The sequence below is a fragment of the Peromyscus eremicus genome, chromosome 19 (assembly GCF_949786415.1).
Source record: "Peromyscus eremicus chromosome 19, PerEre_H2_v1, whole genome shotgun sequence".
In the NCBI taxonomy this organism is placed as follows: Eukaryota; Metazoa; Chordata; class Mammalia; order Rodentia; family Cricetidae; genus Peromyscus; species Peromyscus eremicus.
In genome coordinates, this window is record NC_081435.1 from 51,028,694 (window position 1) to 51,052,397 (window position 23,704).

General features: G+C 41.0%; 1 protein-coding gene across 2 annotated transcripts in view; it reads right to left on the reverse strand.

The window, feature by feature from the left end:
- Window positions 1-23,704, reverse strand: part of Piezo2 (piezo type mechanosensitive ion channel component 2) — a 368,019-nt gene that overhangs the window by 282,806 nt on the left and 61,509 nt on the right. For both annotated transcript variants that reach the window (XM_059246283.1, XM_059246284.1), the window contains exon 2: window positions 13,013-13,108. In XM_059246283.1, the coding sequence (XP_059102266.1) occupies window positions 13,013-13,108 (96 nt within the window). The remainder of the gene's footprint in view (window positions 1-13,012; window positions 13,109-23,704) is intronic.

Consider the following 23,704-nt stretch of genomic DNA (forward strand, 5'->3'; position numbering starts at 1 on the left):
AAGACAGATGCCCCAACTTTACAAGAGAACTTTGAATGACTGTCCAAGCTGCCAGCTGTCTCTGTCTACCCTACAAGACTCCTAAAAGTTGCTTATATCCTTCTCCATTTCTCAGGTAGTAGTATATCCTTCTGAGGTCTTTGATGTGGTTAAAGACTAGATACTTACAATTTTCCTTAGTTATAATAAAAGATAAGTTAGATATAAAACCTTAAACTTACAAATATAAGATAGATAGGATCTCTTCTTTAATATTGTAACTGTAATTCTTGCTTGATAATTGTTTTGTTATATGTAATTTTACTATGTTAAAGTTAAAACCTTCCTTTTTAAGAAAAGAAAAAGGGGAAGTGCTGTGGGATGGTCTGTATGTCAAGTGTGTTGCTGATTGGTCAGTAAATAAATCACTGATTGGCCATTGGCTAGGCAGGAAGTATAGGCGGGACAAGGAAAAGAATTCTGGGAAGTGGAAGGCGGAGAGAGGGACACTGCCAGCCGCCATGAGGACAAGGAAGATGTAAAGTACCGGTAAGCCACAAGCCACGTGGCAAAGTAAAGATTAATAGAAATGGGCTAAATATAAGAGTAAGAGCTAGACAATAACAGGCCTGAGTTAATGGCCAAGCAGTTTAAATAATGTAAGAGTCTGTGTGTTTATTTTATAAGTGGGCTCTGAGACTGGCCGGACTTGGTGGCGGGAGTTGGAGAGAAATTCTCCAGCAACACAGTACTATCTGGAATTGGTAGAAACTTTAGGAGGTGGGGGTCTAGTTGATGGAAGTTAGGTCCAGGGATCCTATACTTACCTGTCTTCCTCTTTCCCCCTGGCTTTCATTAGTGAGCAGTTTCTTCTACCAAACTCTCCCACCCTGGCATGCTGCATCATCCCAGGCCCAAAAGAAACAAAGCCAGCCAGCCCTGAGCTGAAAACATGAGCCAAGGTAACCCTTTACTGACTGTAAGTTGATTATCTCAGGTATTTCATCACAGTGGCAGGAAGCTAACGTGACAGAAGCCATCATGATGAATATCACATGCCACGTTTTCAAATGTGACGACAGCCCTTGCTCTAGGTTGTCAGAGGGGACTATGGAGACCTGTTGCCACATACTTCACAGAGTATACTTCATAGCGTCAGCAAACTCAAATGTAGAAAATGAATACAAGCAAAACTAAGAACTGGATGAAGGAAAGAAGAGAAAGAGGGTCTCGCTCCAGAGCTGTCAGATTGAAAGGATGGTGGCTCCACTACCAAGTCACCTGCACAACACACTTCAGATGCTCAACATCCAATGAGTCCAAACAAACAAATACAGGCTTTATATCAGCATCTACTCCTGCTTAATACTGAAAACTTCTACAAAATAGCTGTTTAGAGTTCAACCATTGCCTACTTGTGTTCATTATGCAAGGAGAGGGCATGCATAATGTCTGTATGCATTTTTACTGTTTTTTCACAGCATACAGTATGTGAGGAAGTACCTACATGAATATCTGTCACTGCATTGTTCATATTAGTTAGAAGCACTCCTCAATGGATCAACTTTTTAGACTGCCAGTTCCCGGCATTATTCAGTAGACTCTGTGAAGGTGTGTAAGGACTAAGGACGGACTGTGTAGAATACTTCCCTGGGTTCTAGCAAGCACCTTGCCGCCTGTTTGTCCCTCCTGTGATTACAGTTGGCCTTATCTGAGAGTTCAATGTAAGGTTTTATCTTGTAAAGCTTTATCACATCCATCTGTCCGAATCTAGGTACATGAATGTGTTCAAGAGAGCTTTCACAATTAACACATCCATCCTGGCTAAGGAACAAATTCAAACTTAGTCTTTTGCAGGCTTTGAAGCAAGCTAGTTTTAAAGCTGAAAGAAAAGACCAAAAAATATGTAAGTGAATCACATTCAGTAGAATATTCTTAAATGGAAACTGAATTTTTAAAGTCAGAGGACAGCCACGGTTCCTTCCTTGGTTTAGATTGGAAGCACCCCTCACCAAAGGCATTGAAAAGTGATTATAGGTTAACTTTGTCAATGGGGAATTAGGAGGGGATCCACTTGGAGGAAGTACTCACTGAGAGTCTTTGTAGGTTGTATCTTAAAGCCCCCACTGGCCTCCAAGAAATAAACACCTCCTTCTGCCATAACTTCCACCCTGTGACACTCTGCCTTACTCCGGGCACAAAACAATGAAGCCAACAGACTATGGACAGAAAAACCCAGAAACCATGAGGCAAGAGAAAGCTTTCCTCTTTTAAAATATTTCTCTCAGGTATTTGGTCACCACAACAGAGAATCAAAGGACTTATCTACAGCTATTTCCCCATCTACTGAGCACACATCCCAGCCTTGGCTCGCAACTCTACCTAGGAACATGCCAAGCTCTCAGCAGAACTGAATACAGGAAGCTGAAAATTTCAGTAGCTTGCCCAACAGTGCAGAGCCAACAGGTAACCGAGCTGTGTCCTGCTCATCATTGGATGTTGTGTGGTTTCACACATGGCCTGACCAGGGAGCTGATAGGAAATGTCTGTCAACAGCCAAAGCATCATAATTTGAGGGACAGATCAACAGACTGAAATCAGTTCAAATGAATAATGCACTATAATCAAAATGGTGGGTTCGTTTCATAGATACCATTTGAGCCAAATAAAGAAATATTTGGGGCTCTGGGAATCTTTTCTGTAGTCAAGCAATAACATGACCTGCTGTTTCCTGAACCAAGAATTAATGTTGCCTGAAAGTCCCTCTGATTTCCTGCATGCCAAATTCACAACAATAATGGGATAATAACCTGCTCCATCCTACAAAAGGACAGAAAAACTAAACATCCTATAATTGGTTTTGAAAATGGAGACATGAACTTCTAACTAGTTTGGTTAGCATTTCCTTGGGTGGAGAGCTGATCTTATTGGCAATGAAACACTTACCAAGTAATTTATCCAATTAAATATTTTCTTGCTTTTTGGTTTATTATGACATAGTAAAACATTGTAATAATAAGCCTAATGTTCTAAAGACTATTTATAACAAAAACCAGATGCAGGAGTGTTTTAAAATATCTGCTACTATTTCCGTTCTGATGTCTAAACACAGCTTTACAAGTTACAGACCTCTTTGCCTCTTTAAGTAGCGAAACTGAACACCATTTTTCTTTTTTTTTTTTTTCAGGGTGCTGTTAGTATTCTGGCTAAGTGTAGCCTGGGCCAGAACCTTCGGATAAGATACTTTTGGTGACTGTGTCGGGGGGAGGGGATAATTTGTAAGATTAGTACAACTTCCTACTGACATAGGGCTCCTATTCAGTTACATTAAATAAAATATACTCCCCTTTTTGATCATTCTAAGATAACTCTGGCAAAAGTTTACAAGTGTTAACCAGGCCTGCTGTAAATTCCACCTGCTTATGGTTGTCAACAGAACACAACAAAGCCCTTCTTTTTCTATGCCTCTCTACCCCTGCCTTCTCAAATGCTGCAAGAGATCCCACCAAGCAGAAAAAAAAATGCATCAGTAATGATGTTAGGGTGTAAATGTGAGTAAATGAATCCGAGGAACTGCTGTCTTGGTCCAAATAACAAAAAAGAAAAGCTATTTGGAAGTATTCCAAATAAGAAGGTAAACAAAACCACTATAAGCCACACATTTTTGAAAAAAAAATCTCCTCAGGTACAGCCTGCAAAAGCTGGCATTGCACAGTTCTTGGGTTATTCCCTTGGCAATGCTGCTGGAATTGGCAAAGAACTGGGCTCCTCAAGTCCCTGCAAGGCATCAGAAGTCCCTGTCTGTCATCCACCTCGGGGCATGAGGTTCTTATCAAAAGGTTTTAGGTTTGGGGTTCACCGTCCTTTTGGGTAAGAGATGTATTAGAAGAATTATTAATGGTGTAGACAGACAGACAAGCAGCATGGTAGGGCTCTGAGGAGAGTTGAAGACTGCCCATGTGGCATGGATAGGATTCCTTCTTAGAAGTTTCATCGGAAAGGGAGGTTCATGTTTGTAGCCAGCCTGTCTCTGGTCCCATGCTGGCAACATGGGGCAGGGGTACCGCATTCTAAGGAAGGGAATCTTGCTAAAGTGTGAATCAGAGGATACGGGGAAAGTGAGGAGGAGCAGCACATTCGGTTAAGAGGAACCCAGTACCCAGACAGTTATATGACATCCTTAGCCCTCTGATGTCTGTGTCCGATAACTTGAGTTCCAAAAACTTCCTTGGGGAAGAATTAGGGATTGCACCATTCTCTAGGAATCCATACACCTTTGAGATTCTGTTAGAGGACCAAAGGTTCCCTGACCGGCTCTAGGTAGGGAGCTTCTCATTTCCTTTATAGCACCTGTGATTATAGGGAGAGAGCGGCTGCAGGAGACGGGCATGGCCAGTTCAGCTCCCAGTCCCAAACGTAAACACAGAAACCCATGCTGTCACCATGAGTATGGCCCTGCTCAAGAAGACAGCTGTGTTCTTAGAACTACCTTCAGCAATGGCCAGCACTGTCCCTTAGCACTGTGTGGGACATACCCACTTGATACATGAATTCATCACATGATGCCTCTAAGATGTTCTCGCAGCCAGCAGAAACCAGCTAATGCTGTCTAGGACACGACAGTTCCTTCACTTGAAGCATCTCTTTTTAACAGACCCCCCCCCCCAAAGAGAAATGAATTTCCTCCAGAAAGAATGAATAAAAGCCATCCATCACTTCAGACAGTGAGAACACAGGTGAACAAAAATGACTTCCTGGAGAGCTACGCAAGCAGACAGCAATTTCCAGTGTACTGCTAATGTCACATGGCAGGCGGATGTCTGTCGCCAAATGGTGGGTACACACGTCGCTGACAGTACTAGAACTCTCACTTATTAGTCAAGGGTGTCTGGCACGTAGCAAATGGCAATGAAAGTTGCCCATGTCACTTACTAACATCCTCCAGGAGAACACCTGTCCACAGCAAAATCTGAGCTGGGCCTTGAGGACAGTGCTGCTTGTCTTTTAGTGGTTCTGGGATCAACTATCGCCTCAGGATGCTGCCTTCGCACCTGGGTATCCTACCTGCTAACCTGTGAGATCACATGTATCCACCCATCCGCATGAGCACCATGACAGTACACACATTTGTCACGTATATCAGCACTATGGCTCTCATTCAAGTCAACATTGAACTGCCTCCTTCACAGTGAGCAGCAACCTCTGGACACTGCTTTGTACTAAGCATTCTATCCTTTTCTTCTGAAATCAACAGGATTCATTTAATGACCGGTTTTATCCACATCTACTCCGAATGCTACTGACTCAGATTCATCCCCCTGGGACAGCAGTTCGCCATCACCGTTCTCATCCCCCTGTCTCTAGACAAGTGCAAAGGGGTACCCTGAAATCACCTTAGAAAAGTAACGGCAGAGCTGGGGTTAAGTAGGCGGGTTCCAAACAACAGTTATGCTGGGGAAGCTAGCACTCAGCCAGATGCGTAAAGCCCAGGGTGTGAAAAGGCCGCGCCAGTGAAATGCCACTCTTTCCTCACCACTTCATCCTCCACAAGACTCAACACAGTGCCTTGTGAAGGACAGTCTCTTGATTAACATCTGTTGAGAGGCAAAACCAGCCCCACTTAATGTGTTGTCTTATGTAACATACATATAAGCCGTCAGTCCACACCAATATCTGTTACAAGGCCTCCCATAAGTAGGCTCATAGTGTCTTTCCAGACCTGTGTGCTCAGAGCCAAACAAGCTATCAGCCAAAAGTCTTCACTAGCTGCCCAGGCTTCCTTCTTCCCTTTCAAAACCCCAGAGGACTTAGCCCTGCCCAGAGCATGAGTCAGAACACCATAGAGGCCAATAGCCAGACCATGCACACAGCGTCCTGGGCTTGCTGTCAGCCCACCTGGAACTCAGCCTTCACCGGCAATATAGATCCATAATAATTGTAGAGTTTTTTACTCATTTATTTTATTTTATGTGTATGAACTTTTTTGACTATATGCATATATGTGAACTATTTATGTGCCTGGCACCCTCAGCAGTCAGAAGAGGGTATCAGATCCCCTGGAACTCAAGTTAGGGATGGTTGTTACCCACCATGTGGTAACTGAACCACCATGCTGGGAATTGAACCCAGGTCGACCAAGTGCTCTAAAGGCTGAATCTTCTCTCCAGTACCATGTAATAATATTTTAATAAAACAATATATCCCTCAAGAGTTCAGTGTGGGAATTCAATTAACTGATGCATGCAAATAATAAGATGCACTTACTAGACCATGCTAATGGCTCTCTATTAATAGGCCAATTAGCCTAAATATTATTAGATATCTAGGAGCAAAACATTAAAGAACCTTGGAAATTACTTAATTCTTTGCCATTATTTAGAAAGAACTAATATAGTGTTACTGTGAAGATTAGCAAATGAGGAATATTTCTATATGCCAGATGTTTGGATCTAACATTACCTGACACTGTTACAAATACTGCTGAACTTCATAATAGTGTGTTTAGTGAGCACTGGCTACTGCTCTCTTTCAAATCACGTATGTTTTAGCACTTATCTCCCTTCTGAACAAGATACAAACCATGTTGACCAATACATTGTCCTTGGAATATACAGTATAAGACACCTATTGTGTGCCTGGATCAAGAACTTAGTGCCCTCTAAATTTAAAACACTGGGCCATGTGTTACTACTCTTAATTAATTACATACTATTAAAGAATTTAATGGAGGCCTGTCTCAATCCTGAACCCAAAGCACTCTGTTTATGAACAGCAAGAAAACCCTCATTTCCTCTCCTCCAGTATTACATTCTTAAATAAAATGCCCATCATTGTAATTGAACGCATAAAACATTTCAGCAGACTTGATGTCTTCAATTACTCATGACTGTCTGATCCTAATTAAATTGAAAACAGCAGAATCCTATGGCCTTTTGTACCCTAAGCTTCTGTCTCCAGAGGACCTGTGTATACAATAAACTATTGTATGATTTTGCTGTTAGAGATTGTGGTGAGAGCAGCTATGTTCACAAATGATCATGAGCACTAGACTGAGGTAAATTCACTCATTCTATAAACATTGTCTGGATGTCTCCTATAGTCCAGGCACAATAGTACACGTATCAGTATATCCCTGCTACCTTGATGTTTATGCAAAAGAGAGCAAAAGCACAGTATAGAAGCTTAGGGTAAGATCTAAAAGTCCAGGTGACCTTCATGCCTAATGCTTGCTCAGTCTCCAGTGAACCTCATGGCAAAGGATGTTTATTTGCAAGCTGTGGTTTTTTTTTTTTTAACCTGGTGGATAATACAAAAATCATGTCAGAGAAGCTGGGAGAGTTTGATATAGGGGAAGGGGCTTCGATGGGAAGGCCCGTGAATGTGTGAGACACACTAGATGGCAAAGAGCTGTTGTTGGAGAAACCCCAGGTGAGAAACGGGGTCAACAGAACTGGCTTGTGGCTGTAGAGGGAAACAGCTGTGTGTTCACTGTCTTAGTGAATTCTGCGCAGCTATAACCAAGTATCCAAGCCCAAGTAATGTATAAAGAAACCTGTTTGGCTCAGTGGTTAAGAGTACTTACTCCTGCAGTGGACCTGGGTTCAGTTTCCAGAACCCACATAGCAGCTCAAAACCATCCCAAACTCCAGTTCCAGGGGTTCTGATGACTTTTGATTTCCACAGGCATTAAATATGCACATACAGCACATACATAGATGAAGGCAAAACACTTATACTCATAGAATGAAATAAATAAATCTTCTTTCAAAATTAAAAATAAAAATGAACTACAGGGGTTCTAGAGCTAACTACTGTCTGTGGAATGGATTTACACTTCATTTAAACGTCTATCTCCTCATTGGTCCTCACAGAGCCGAATAACCCCAACCAATGTGGATACCTGTTTGTTAAGGGGGAAACAGCCATATGAACTGATATCCAATTGAATTCATCAGAAGCTGGGCCAAGCACTAGTGTCTGCACCCTTAGACTTCAGTGCTGGCATCATTGTCATATCTAGTCCTAAGCTCCCATGCGGACTCCTCTACTAAGCTCCCAGCCTTCCAGCCTAAGCTAAGTGAACATCTGCAACATGCCTAGAACCTGAGGCCCAGTTTATCTTGGACAGCGAGAGAATGACTTGACAGCACACCTGAAGCCACACCTGACAGGGAGCAAGGAAAACAGAACTGTACAGAGACGGGGATTGGACAGGGATGGACTGGAGCTGCCATGGCCCCCGGAGACTACCCATCCTTAAGGACCCTGAAACACATACTGGATGACCATTGGATCTAGGCTGCCAGGTCAGGGGAAAAAGTCTATGTAAGCCATCTCAATAGTCTTAAATGTCCCCAGTGGGCCTGTGTGTTGAGGTATAGTCCTGGTAGGCACTATTGGGAGGAGGCGGGGACACTTCTGAGGGGTGGAGATCTAGTGGCAGGTCATTGGGCAATTGAGCACATGTCCTCAGAGGGGACTGAGATCCCAGGCTCATCCTTTGCTCTCTTTTTCTTGCGCCTCAGCCATGAAGTCAACAGTTGGCTCCAGCACACTCCCTGTCCCAATAGGCTGCCTCTCTACAGGACCACATGCAATGAGTCCTCTGGCCATTGACTAAAATGTCTAAAATACTAAGCCTATCTGTAAGCCCTTCCTCCTTGTAAACTAACTAGCCTTGGGTTTAGTTATAGTAGCAGGGAACTGATGAACATGGATAGACATCAGCAACACTAAGAAGAGACTGCTGGGCACTGCCCCCAGAAAAGCCTCCAGACAGCAAGGGAAGGGGGTCTGCCCTCTGAGAGGGGGGAAACACATTTACAACAAAGTATCCACTATGCAAGGCATTTCAGAAGATAATCTGACAAAGCCAGAGGCCTCTAGAGAAGTTTATTCTGCAAGAGCAGTTGAGAACTCACATCCTGGATGAACTAGGCATATCCAGCCAAGTTAAAAATGGATGATGATGAGAAGCATTATCCGTAAGCCTGTGTGCCAGCTGACAATAGATACCAGGAGCCCTTTCTGGGGACTGCTGCACCTGAGTGACACATCCCATGGTGAGGAGGGCTGTAATGCTGATTTACATATGGACACACTGTCTGGCTTCTGCAATTCTAACAGTTTCCAATGGTTCTGTTACTGAAGTCCATTAACGTGGCTCCCTCACCACCACATCACACCTTGCCTGATAGTTCTATGTTGCTTCAATATTCTGCCTGGGTTCTTGGTTTTCCTTTTGCTTTTAGTGAATTTCTTATATTAAATTTTCCTTTTTAAAATATCTAGAGTCATTCCTGATTTAAGAAAGAACCCCAAAAGACTCAGCCCTATGGAGATAATGGCACATTTAAAGATCTCGGCCATTTATTGAATGAAGTCCCTAGCCTTCCACAAGCCCTTCACAATATTATTGGAAGGTGACCCCTGATCTCTTTTAACTCATTGTTGCTTTAGGCAGGAAACATGCCCAGGAAGTGCAGGAAAGTACAGTTCAGTCTGTTTTGAGACTATCTGACAATACTTTAGAGCAGTGGTTCTCAGCCTTCCTAATGCTGTGACCCTTTAATACAGTTCCTCATGTTGCGGTGACCACCCCCTACCACCATAAAATTATTTTGTTGCTACTTTGTAACTGTAATGTTCTACTGTTATGATTCATAATGTAAATATCTGATATGCAGGATATCTGATATGTGACCCCTTGTGAAAGGATCATTTGGCCTCCAAAGGGGTTGTGACTCACAGGTTGAGAACCACTGCTTTAGAGTTCCCAAGAAGAAGGGAGCTCCCAGCTCCACCAGCAGGTAAAGGACCACATGTTGCAGAGGGTTCCCCTACTAGCTGCTGAAATGGACTTCACCACCCCTAAAAGCTCTTTATTTCAACTCAAGAATTCTCTGACTGTATAAATTACCTTTCTCCCTAATCATACAATACCATGTGTTGTGTACAATGTGTCTCTGAGTAAATTTATTGCCCTGGCACTTGGGTGTATGGAAGGGTAGTACTGGGCTCAACACATAACATCACATGTGATAGGGAAGCTCTCTTCACTGAGTAATTGAGAGCATGTCCTCAAAGGGGATTGTGGGATCCAGCCCCTAACTAGTTTTTAAAAACAGAAGTTTTAATGTTTTAGGATATGACTGATTTTAGATCACCCTCCTTCCTCATCAGTACAGTTTATAACCCAGACACCGTGAAAACATCATCCCTATTCAGATAGTCTTCATCCTGCTGATGGCACCAAGGTCAAGACAGGTGGATGTTCCTAACCTAAACGATTTAAATTTTCCATTTGGGGTAAGTCCAAGGACTACATCAAAGAATGTACACTCTAGCTTAGAACACTGATGTTTCCCACACAACAGGCACCTCCGTAAGCACAGTGAGAGGAAGCCCAATCACACCAGCAAAGATGTCCATCCACACAAGTAGAGAGACAGAGCATTCTGGGGCAGTCGCTGTAGGTATGCATCTTATTTCTAGCTCGGCGTGTCTGTATTAATAGTACAGTATCCTGACAAGGGATAATTCCTGCATCAGCTCCTGGGGCCAACTCAAATTTACATATGGATTGGACATGGACTTTCTGGGGAAGCATACTGCAGAGCTTGCTAAGAACCCTTCAATGCACCCGGCAGCTAATTCCTGAGATGTGGTTATGAACCCAGACTTTCACAGCTCAGTGCACTGGGGTCTAAGTCTGCCCTGAAAGGCCGTGTTGCTCCTCTGTGACAGGTACATAGCTTGAGTACATGGACTCCATGCAGGACCTCATACCACCTAAAAATGTCTACCCACTCTACCTTTACACACAGTCTCTAGAAATGCATGGATTTTGAGTCTTACAGATCAGAAAACAGAATCATGTAGATTACATAAACAAACAAAAAGATGAGGTTATGCTAACATCAGTCATGTTTCCTGGTGCTGAGATGCAGGAAAGAGGAAAATGAAACACCAGGATGCTGCTTCCGGAGGCTGGTGTAGGGATTTCCTAACCCACCTGTCCTGCCATTCTCTTCTGAGAAGACCAGAGTCTGCAGACACCTGCATTCTTCTTTGTGCACTGACCTTGTAACCTTTCCTTCACAGGATATGTCTGCACATGCCAAGGATTTGTGGTTTTCTATTCTATGTCGTACAGACCACCTTCCCAACAATGTACTGAGGCCAGGGTTCTGGGCTTAGCCCAATGAACACCTCCAAAATAGCTGCAGATTCAGGATTAGTGACTGGGGAAGGGGAGGACAGTCCAAGGGCTGTCACAAAAGTGTGGAGGACATTCTGGTTACCTGACCTCCAGATAGAATGGGAGCCTACACTGTGTAGAATAGGAGCAACACACAATTCAGCTGAATATATAAAAGCACTCACTTTAAAAGCACTGTGTTCTGAAGGCTCACAAAACCTCCCTTTGCAGCATGTGTTCAAGCCCTGGAACAGGAGTCACCTTTACATTACAATCTTCTTTCTGAGGCCAGAAATCCTATGTTGAACTCTTTAGAGCAAGGTTACAGTGGATGGAGTTCCATAAACACTGTTGTTTGATAAGGATTTGCATAAACTTCTGTTTCTACAGCTTTTTTAATTTGGTCTATTAAGCACATGAGTAATTCAGAGCTATCGTGAATGTGAATATTCTTTTGGGGTCAGGAAAATAGGTGTAGCGTCTATAGCTCCAACCACTAAAATGAATGTGCAAAGCATTACTTAAATTCCATAATCAGGGAGGAGGAGACAGATGAAGCTGTTTGCTGTCCTTTGCACAACCGTGGTCTTTGCTGTTCCTCCCAAAGAGCCCATCACTAAAAAGGCAGTCACCACCAATGGCCTTTCCCACGCCACTGAAGGTCAGGACAAACCTAATTTCCTTTTCCTGTCATAGAAATACACAGTTGGTTCACTCACCTACAACATTTGGCATGGTCCTCATTTCTTCTAATGGCAACATGTCACAAAAACAGTTTATTTCATCCAGCTCGAGGGAGCTTCATTTTCATATTTGTGGAAGAGCTTCAATTAAGTGTGATCACACACCAGAATGCACTACCTAACTGGACCCCCGGAAAACACTCACTATTCTTTTCTCTGCCTTGCAGAGCAATTAACAAGGATCAAAAGCCTCATAGGAACCTGCTTTGGATACTACCTGCAACACAGCTCTGCTTTTACTGTGTACTTGAGGCATATGAGAAAAAAAAAAAAAGCTCAACTGATGAACAAGCAAGGAATCTCGACCAATCAGGCTTCCACCCAATCCTCCCAGTAAAAGTCTTCAATGCACCAGATGTTTCTCTGCTCTTTTCAATGACCATATTCTCCCCAACAACACATTATTCAAGTGCATGTGCCAATTTTGCCATACCACGTGCCTTATTTATATTGACAGTTCTCTCAGTTGTCATTAACCACTGAAACCAGATTTTCTTAGTAAGGTCTACTCAGTAAGGAACTCACGTGGAATAGTCCTTTACACTGTGTGAATATATGTCTCTGTGATTGGTTTAATAAAGAAGCTGACTGGTCAATAGCTGGACAGGTAGAGGTTAGGCTGGAAAACCAAACTAAGGACACTGGAAAGAAGAAAGGTGGGGTCAGAGGAGTTGCTAGCTAGACATGGAGAAGAAACTGGAGGTGCAAGATGAAAGAGAGGTAATGCCATGTGGCTGAATGTAGATTAATATAAGTGGGTTAACTTAAGTTGTAAGAGCTATTAATAAGCCTGAGCTATGGCTTATCATTTATAATTAATATTAAGTCTCTTTGTCAGTTACTTGGGAACTGGTGGGAGGGAAAGAAATGTCCACCTACGAGCTCACATAGGTAGAATGGCTGTGTAAGTCACAAAGACATGTGTATCCCAAACAAATTTGTTCTACTCTACCTGATAGGGATTACAACGCTGGACAACCCACCCCTGCTGCCGAGATAATATCCTCCTCACTGAAGAAAGACAAACCCTGGGAGTCCAGAAGCATATCCAAGGCACATAACTCTGCTGTGGAGTCATAAAATATCTTACCTTGCATCGTTGTTTTGGTTGGTTCCGAGAACAGAGGAATGAGCAAGAGGTAGATAAGGTAGACGAAGGAGAGTCCATTGTATCGGAATGCACATGCTGTGATTGGGAAGAGAGAAGAGAGGAGAATGCCATTAACAACCACAGGCTAACACAACATCAGCATGGGCAATGGTATCAAAAACCACATGGCTTCTCTCTCTAAACCAATAACTCAGTCTCAAAGCAATAAATAGTGTTCTGTGTTCGCCATTGCATTGAGTATGATGGGAAACAGGAAAGTGAAAATACCTGGTCTTTGCTCTTAAATTCTAAGAATGAACTTAGATTTAACAGACTAACTCCATTCAAATTAGTAAAAATAACCCGTTAATAAGTACACGATATCAAAATATGTAAAAACTAGAAAATGTTGAGAGGAAGAAGTTTTATAAACAAATGAAGTCACATTGTTATCAGGCTTAAAACTGACTGTTACACTATAAGATGTTTTCCATGAATTTAATTGTACCCATAAAGCAAAAACCTATAGTATATTTGCCAAAGGGGAAAACAAAAACATGAAAAATCGAAGAAAAATGATCAAATCGTAAAAAAGACTGTAAGGGTGGACGAAAGAACAAAAGGCTCTCTAAAACAACCAGAAAACAATGAACAAAATAGCAACACTAAGTCTTACCCATCAACAATCACCTTAGACATCAGTGCATTAAATTCTCTAGGCAAAAGATAGAGGGCAGTGGTTATAGACAGATGGAGGTATGATATACAAGGGAGGGAGCACGTAGGCTACCTACAGATGTCCACCCCTCTCTCCTCTCCTCCTAATCTAATCCCCCAGTCTCACCTTCAACTCTGTGGCAGACCACCTGCTGCGACCTCCCCTTTCTCTCAGCCCATATCTCAGGTGGATCACACAGCTCTTCCTCCTCAACCTTCCCTCCCTACACTCATCTCTTTATCCCAGCCCCAGTTCCAGAGGCATTCCCTGGGGACCCACAGGCCACTCTAGCTAGGGAAGCTCTTCACTCTCCCTCAGCTCCTCCAATTTCAATCCCAAATCTCATGCCCAGCTCTACGACAGACCACCTGTTCTGGCCTCTCCTCACTCTCTGCCCCCATTCCCAGGGAACTAAGTACATCCTGATGGAACAATCTGATTTTCCCCTCAGCCCCCTTTCCTAGCCCATCCCCATTCCTAACTGTCAGCTCCCAAAACATAGAAACACATTTTACTCAGAACCCCCAGTGACCACACCTAGCAGAATCCTGGAAGAGTTCCCTACCAAAGGACACACAGCCACCACACCCTCCTTATAAATAAGAGGGTGACTGATGACAGAAACCAAGGAACAAAACCACAACCCAACAAAGACAAGACCAGACATCAGCACCTAGAATTACAGTCAGATGCCTGGACATCAATGTAAAAACACAATCAATAACACCCAGGACAATATATTGCCATTATAACTCTACAAACCTACCACAGTAGGCCCTGAGAATTGCAACATAGCCAAAGAATAGGCAAAGACCTTAAAATAGCCTTTATGGATATGACAGAGGTCTTTAAAGAGGAGATTAATAAATCTCTTAAAGAAATCTGTAAAAACACAAGCAAACAGTGGAAGGAAATGAATAAAACAGTTCAAGACCTGACCTGAAAGTAGAAATAGAATCAGAAAGGAAAACTCAAAATTGAGCTTTGAAGAGGGAAATCGGGAAATGAAAAAATTTAGGTAATTGAACAGAAACCTCAGAGACAAGTTTCACCAACATAATAAAAGAGAAGGAAGAGAGAATCTCAGGCATTGAAGACACTGTAGAAGAAATGGATACCTCAGTCAGAGAACATAGTAATATAAAAAAAAAAATCCTAGCATAAAACACCCAGGAAATCTGAAACACTATGAAAAGACCAAATCTAAGAATAATAGGAATAGAGGGAGGAGAAGAAACCCGTGTCAAAGGCACAGAAAATATTTTCAACAAAATCATAGAAAAATTCCCCTAACCTAAAGAAGGAGAGGCCTATCAAAGTATAAGAATCATACAGGACACCAAATAGACTGGACAGGGAAAGAAATTCCCTGGTACATGATAATCAAAAGACTAAATGTACAGAACAAAGAAAATATTAAAATCTACAAGGGGAAAAGACCAAGTAACATATAAAGGCACACCTATTAGAATAACACCTGACTTCTCCATTGAGACTCTAAAAACCAGAAGGGCCTAGACAGATGTGCTGTAGACTCTATAAGGGACCACAGATGCAAGCCAAGACCACTAGACCTAGCAAATCATTCAACCAACATAGATAGAGAAAATAAAATATTCCATGATAAAACCAATAAGCCCTAACGCAGGGTGACAGAAGGAAAATTCCAGCCTAAAGAGGTTAACCACATCCAAGAAAACACAAGCAATAAATAATCCCAGGCCAGCAAATCAAGAGAGGAGAACACACACACACACACACACACACACACACACACACACACACACACACACACCCTACCACCATCCCCAACAACAACAACAAAATAACAGGAATCAACAAACACTGCTCATTGATAGCTGTCAACATCAATGGTCTCAATTCCCCAATAAAAAGACACACACTAACCTACTGGAGGCAAACACAATATCCTTTTGGTGCATCCAATAAACACATCTTGACATCAAGGATAGACATCACCTTAGGGTAAAAGAGTGTAAAATGATATTACAAGCAAATGGACCTAAGAAGCAAGCTGATGTGACCATTTTAACATCTGACAAATTAGACCAAACCAAAACTAATCAGAAGAGATAGGGAAGGACACTACATACTCATCAGAGGAAAAATCCACCAAGAAAACACTGAAATTCTTAACATCTATGCAACAAACAAAGGGAACCCAAGTTCATAAAAGAAACACTACTAAAGCTAAAATGACATATTGATCCTTACATGCTGATAGTGGAAGACTTTAATATTTCACTCTTACCAACAGAAATGTCATACAGACAAAGACTAAACAGAGAAATGCTGGTTATAAACCAAACCACATAAAGATCCAACAAAGAAAGAATTACAGATCAATTTCCTTTATCAACAAAAATGCAAAAAAATAGTCAATAAAATACTAGCAAGCTGAATCCAAGAACACAATAAAAATATCATCCACTGTGATCAAATAGGCTTTATCCCAGAGATGCAGGGACGATTCAACATATGTAATCAATAAATGTAATCCAACATATAAACAAACTGAAAGACAAAACTACTTAATCATTTCATTAGATGCAGAAAAGGCCTTTGACAAAATCTAAAACCCCTTCATGATAAAAGTCCTGGAGAGATTAGTGATACAAGGGACATACCTCAACCTAACAAAGGCAGCTTACATCAAGCCCATAGCCAACATCAACTTAAATGGACACAAACTCAAAGAAATTCCACTAAAATCAGGAGCAAGACAAGGCTGTCCACTCCCTCCATACCTATTCAATATAGAATTTGAAGTCTTAGCTAGAGCAATAAGACAACTGAAGGAGATCAAGGGGATACATATTAGAAGGGAAGAAGTTAAAGTATCTTTATTTGTGAATGATGTGATAGTATACACAAGTGACTCTAAAACTTCCACTGTGAAATTCCTACAGCTGATAAACACTTTCAGAAAAGTAGCTGGATAGAAAATTAACTCACAAATATAAGTGCCCTTCCCATATACAAATGGAAAACGGAATGCAAAAAAACAGGGAAACAACACCTTCACAATAGCCTCAAAAAATGTAAAATATCTTGAAGTAACTTTAACCAAGCAAGTGAAAGACTTGTATGATAAAAACTTTAAGACACTAAAGAACCTTAAGGAGATATCAGAAGGTGGAAAGGTTTCCCATGCTCATGGTCAGTGGGATTAATATAGTAAAAATGGCCAGCCTATCAAAAGCAATCTACAGATTCAATGCAATCCCTATCAAAATTCCAACAAAATTCTTCACAGATCTTGAAAGGACAGTTTTCAACTTCATAATAAAACACAAAAAATATAAGATAGCTAAAACAATCCTGAATAATTGAACTGCTGGAGGTATCACCATCTCCAACCTCAAATTGTGCTAGAGCTATAGTAATAGAAACAGCATAGTATTGGCATAAAAACAGACATGTTGAAAAATAGAATCTAATTGAAGACATAGGCATAAACCCACACATCTATGGACACCTGATTATTGTTAAAGAAGTCTGGAAAAAAAGACAGTATCTTCAATAAATAGTGCTGATCAAACTGGATGGCTGCATGTAGAAGAACGAAAATTGATCCATACTAATCACTCTGCACAAAACTCAATTCTAAGTGGATCAAAGACCTCAACATAAAACCAGATACATTGAACCTGATAAAAGAGAAAGTTGGGAATAGCCTTAAACTCATTGGCACAGGAAAGACTTTATTAACAGAACACCATTAGCACAGGCACTAAGATCAACACTTAATAAATGGGACCTCATGAAACTGAAAAGTTTCTGTAAGGCAGAGGACACTGTTATTCAGACAAAGTGGCAGCCTACAGAATGGAAAATGATTTTTACCAACAACATATCTGATAGAGGGCTAATATACAAAATATATAAAGAACTCAATAAACTAGGTATCAAGAAAACAACCCAATAAAAAAATGGGGTACAGATCTAAACAGAGAATTCTCAATAGATGAAACCCAAAAAGCTGAAAAACACTTGAAATGTTTAATATCCTTAGCCATCAGGGAAATGCAAATCAAAACTACTTTGAGAATTAATCTTATATCCATCAGAATGGCTAAGATCAATAAAACAAATAACAGCTTATGCTGGCAAGGATATAGAGTAAGGTGAACACTATCCATTACTGGTGGGAATGCAAAATTGTACAGTCACTATGTACATCAGTATGGCAGTTCCTCAGAAAAAGGGAATCGATCTACCTCAAGATCCAGCTACACCACTTTTGGGCATATACCCCAAAGGTCACTTCATCCTACCACAGAGGCACTTGCTCAACCATGTTCTTTGCTGCTCTATTCTTAATAAACAAAAAATGGAAACAACCTAGAGGTCTCTCAGCAGAGGAATGGTTTTAAAAAATGTGGTACATTTACACAGTGGGATATTACTCAGCCATTTAAAAAAATATGAAAGATGGGTTTGGGGTGAAAGGATGGGGAAAGATATGCCAATAGAAATGAAAACAGAACAGAAGTACCTATACCTACATCACATAAAATAGACTTACAAAAATTGTAAGATGAGGCAACAAAGGTCATTATATAGTGACAATGTGCCTGTCATCAAAAGGCTATAACAGTTTTAAGTATGCCTGTGTCCAATATAGGAAAACCTAAATACATAAATAATGACAGGTATAAAGGAGAGAGATTATAACACAATAACAGTAAGAGTCTGGTACCCTAGTTTCATCAAAGACAAGTCATTTAGACAGAAAATCAATAATGAAACATCTGATGTAAACTGACTATAGACTAAACAAACCTCCTATCCATGGACAGACTACTCTACCTAACAGCACAACGCATGTTCTTCTCGAGCACACAGAAAGGAGTTTCCAGGAGATAACACTTCTCATGCTGCAGAACCAGGCTTAAAAGCTTGAACAAGACTGGACTTTCATCATGTATCATTACTGACCATAGAGTTATAACACTCAAAATTGCTAACAGGAATTTCGGGAAAATTATTGGAAACATTGAAATTGAAAAGAAGAACATCAAAACCATGCCTCTGAACAACCAATAAATCAAAGAAGAAGACAAAGGGGAGTTGTAAAAATATGTTGAGATAAAAGGGACAGAATTCATACCAATGCTGACAGGATGCAGCAAAAGTAATTCTAAGAAAAGTAAACACAAAAAGAAGATCTCACATTAATGATATATACCTCAAGAAACTGAAGAATACCAAGAAATTAAGCCTAAAGTTAGTAAAAGATAGGAAATAGTAAAGATTGGAACAGCAATGAGACAAGATTAGAAAAATAATAGAATATTAAATCTAAGAGTTAGATTTCTATAAAGATAACCAAAAGTGATAAAAAAAAAAAACCTTCACTAAAAAAAAAAAAAATCAGAGCGAAGATTCAAAACTAAAATCAGAAATGAAAGCGGACACAACATCATTTACACCAGAGAAATACTGGGGAGTGTGGCAGGCTACTGTGAACAATGTTTGCCAAACTTTCACAGTGAAAGTGGAAAGTTCCTACACACACACACACACACACACACACACACACACACACACACACAGCATTGAGATGCTATTCTAGTTCCCTTTCCGTTTCTGTGATAAAACACTCTGACCCAAAGCAACCTGAGGAGGAAAGGGTTTGTTTCATCTTACACTGCCAGGTTATACAGTCCATTAGTGAGGGAAGTCAGAGCAGGACTCAAGACAGGAAGCCAAAGGTGGCATGGCTTGTTATTCCACACAACTTCTGACTGGGGAATTCACTCACAGCCAGGGAACTACAGCAGAAACCGTGGGTGAATACTGCTTTCTAGATAGCTCACTCCTGGGCTTATGCTAAGATTGCTTTCTTACATAGCCCAAGACCACCTGCTTAGAAATGGTGTGAACCTCAGTGGGCTAGGTCCTCTTGTGTCAATACAAATATCCCATCAACATGCCCATCAGCCAATATTTAGGGATGATGTGAACTTCAGTGGGCTAGGTCCTCTTGTATCAATATAAATATCCCATCAACATGCCCATCAGCCAATATGATCTCCCAGATGACTCTAAGCTGTGTTCAGCTGATAACCAAGGCAGACAGGGTAATGAAGAAATAGAAACTCTGAACCAACTAGATATGAGGAAGGAGACTGGGTAAATCATACAACTTGCCCATTATAGGAAAGTCCAGGCCTGATAGCTTCAGTGCTAGATTCCATTGAATACTCAAAACATATTAATTCTCCTAAAAATTGAAAGAAAGTACTTCCAAATTTATTTTATAAAGACAGCATTGCCTTGATTCTGATGCTAGATGAAGATAACACAAGAAAATATGTGTTAAATTGCACTCCCACATTGCTGAAGATCCCAGGCACTAAAGTGCTCCATAAGATAAGAGTAAACTGAATTCAACAGCAAGATAAGAATTATTCAGAAAGTCCAAGTGGACTGTACTGAGATTACATGGTCTTTGTGAGTGATATACCATAGTAACAGAATGATGGAGAGAATTATATGACCATCATACAGAAAAAAAAAAAAAGTCTTTAACAAAAATTCACCCTCCTAAGCATGTCTAGGTTTGTGTCAAGATGCCAGAAACTAGTTATAACAGCAGGGAGGGGGGCAGGGGGAGATGAGGTATCAAACTCGGAAAGAAATAAAATTGTGTCTGTTTGAAAATACATACATGGTTGTATGTATAGAAAAGCCTAAAGATGGCACCAAAATATTAGAACTAATTACAAAATTCAGTTAAGATAAATAATAACATAGGAAAACAATAACATTTCTATAGAAGTATAAATCATCAGTGTATTTAATATTTTCCTATCAAAATCTTATGACATTTTTCAAAGAAATTAAATTTTTTTAAAAACCTGCATTTTAGCTGGGCAGTGGTGGCGCACGCCTTTAATCCCAGCACTCAGGAGGCAAAGGCAGGCAGATCTCTGTGAGTTCAAGGCCAACCTGGGCTACAGAGTGAGTTCGAGGAAAGGCTCCAAGCTACACAGAGAAACCCTGTCGCGAAAAACCAAAAAAAAAATAAAATTAAAAAAACCTGCATTTTTATGAAATAATCAAAGAGCCTAAATTCATCCCAGACCTGACTTAAAGATGATATCCCATAATGCTAAAGCAATCTAAACAGTACAGTGCTGACATAAAATCAAACACATGGACCAATGAGGCAGAAGAGAGAACCCAGGAAGGAATCCACACACGTTATTTTAGACAGGCGTCAAAGTCACAAATGATGGAAAAATCCTACGTCCACGTGTGGATAAAACTGGACCTACTGGATCTTAATCTCAACGGTTGTCTGCCTGTGTTTGCCTTTAGCTTTGCGTGGTTTAGTTCCCTGTGGTCAACTATGGTATGAAAATATGAAATGGAAAATTCCAGAAGTAATATAAAAGCTTTAAATTATGTTCCATCCTCCGTAACGTGGTAAAACCTCATGGCACCCAGCATGATCCCACTTAAGATATGAATCAGCCGCTGCCCTGGGGATCCACACAGTATAGACTACCAGCCCTTAGTCACTTACTGGTACCTCAGCTATCAAAATGACGACATAACATCACAGTGCTTATCTACGGGGATCTGGTCCTGTCCCCAGTTTCAGGTATCCACTGAGGTAGGGGTTGAAATGTATACCCCAGGGATAATGGGAAACTAATACAGAAACACCAGTTTAACATGGATGAAGGCTTTATGAAGTAGGCCTGAAACTGGAACCTACCAGAAGAATCCAGAGTTCATGTTCCATGGTGTTGGGCTGCAATAATATCTTAAATATGACCCCCCAAAACAGGCAGCAAAGTAAAAATGAGGCAAAGGATCCAAACAGAAATTTCTCCCAAGAAAACACACATGGTCAACAGATAAACAAAACAAACAACAACCACAAAAATGACCAACATTACAAATCAATAGAGAAATGAAATTAAAATAATATCATTTCATACTATTAGAACACACATTACCAAAAAATAAATAAATAAAGAGTTGGCTGTGACAACTCACACCTGTAATCCCAGCACTTTGGAGGTGGGGGAAGGAAGGTTAGGGATGTAGGGGTAGCCTAGGCTATATAATGAGTTTGAAGCCAGCCTGGGCTACATGAGACCCTATCTTAACCTCAATTCCTCCAGTTCCCAAAATAATACTGGTGAATATACAGAGAAAAGTCAAACTTGGTACCCAGTGATGGGACTCTAAACCAACACAGCCCTATGGAAAATGATGTGGAGGCTCCACAAAAAACAAAAATTACATCTACTGTACAGCAATTCCAATACTGGGCATGTATCAAAAGTAAACGAAATCAATGTGTTAGGGACATCTCCCATGCTCACTGAGAACTATTCCCAACAGTGAAGATACAGGTTCAAACGACGATGTGTACAGCAACAAATGAATTGATAAAGAAAATGTGGTGTAGAATACCATTTAGCTTTTAAAATGAGGAAAATTCTGTCACTTGTAATAGCATGCACGAGAGGGGGGACACTGAGAGAAGTCAATCGGGCAGAGAAAGATAAATACTGCACGAGGTCATGTATACGTAGAACCTAAAATAAAAATGAAATAATAAAAGTAGGAAGTTGGATGGTGTTTCTGGGGAGCTGAAGGCGGGGAAATGTGGATATTTCAATCCAAGCACTCAAAATTCTCTTAGAAGGAATGAATTAAAAGATGCCTTTACCAGCATAGTGCCCTGTACCTTGAATAATTGTAAAGTGTTCTCATCACAAAAACTAAGCATGTGATGTAATCCATATGTTAATTAACCCACATGAGGTACTCCTTAGCAAACATACATTTTTTTTTCTGGATATTCTGTAACATACATTTTTTTTTTCCCCAGGCTGACAATAAAGGCTGGAGCATGGAAGGCAAACACTTGGCCACTGAGCCTACACATAAATATTTTAAAACAGCATACCTGCCATATGTAATTTTCAATTTCCAACTGAAAATAAAGCTAACTTATTAAAATACAGCCAGAAGCCTAAAGCTGATATACTTGAATGAAAGCAGTCCGCAAGGAAGCCTCACATCAGTGTGGGCTGCTTAAAAACCTTACAGACCAACAAAGGGCACTGGAGTTGGTGGGGTTTTAAGACAGTCAGGGAAGAGTCAGTGAAAGAGAAGAGAAAGAAAATTATTTCTTAAAAAAAAATGTTGTATGTAGTGTGTTGTGTGTGGTACATGCCAGTGGGTGTGTGGACATGTATGTGGGCATATGGAAGCCAGGGTCTAGGTCAGATGTCTTTCCTTGATTAATGCTCTACGTTTATTTTTGAGACAGGTCTCTCACTGAACCTGAAACTCGTCACTTCAATTAGATTAGATGGCCAATGAGAATGAGCTTCAGGGACCCCATTGTCTCCATCCACCCAGCACAGGGGTTACAGACGTGTGCTGTGGCAGCTGGCTTTTTCATGTGGGCGCTGGGAATCTGAACCTGCTCTCAAGCTAACGAAGGAGGCTCTTCACCAACTGACCCATCCCCCCACCCCACCCCCGCAAGGCCCTTACATGCTTTTTTTGTTCAATGTTAGTGCGCACCACATAGCCGTATTACTGAATTCTATAAAAGTTTGGGTCAAGAGAAAAAATGGAAGTCACCCATGTGACTCCACTTTAATAACCATCCACAGTGCACTTACCTATCCGTCTCTGCAGAAACCTGCAGCAGTGCGCTCACCCTGTCAAGCCCTGGTCTGAACACCACCTGTAGAGCAGTTTTCTCTGTAACAGAGCTTGCTATTCCCTCTCACACGTGACGCTGTGGGCAGAGTAGCCAGTGGGTTTGTGGCCAGCGATCTAGTTTGAGTCATCACCAAGTGTTGACCTTGGCACCATACCCATGTCCATACTGTGCATAGCTTTCTCTTAGTTAAATGTCAAGGCCCTAGTGAAGCCAGGCCCATAGCTTTCGACCCCTCCACACACCC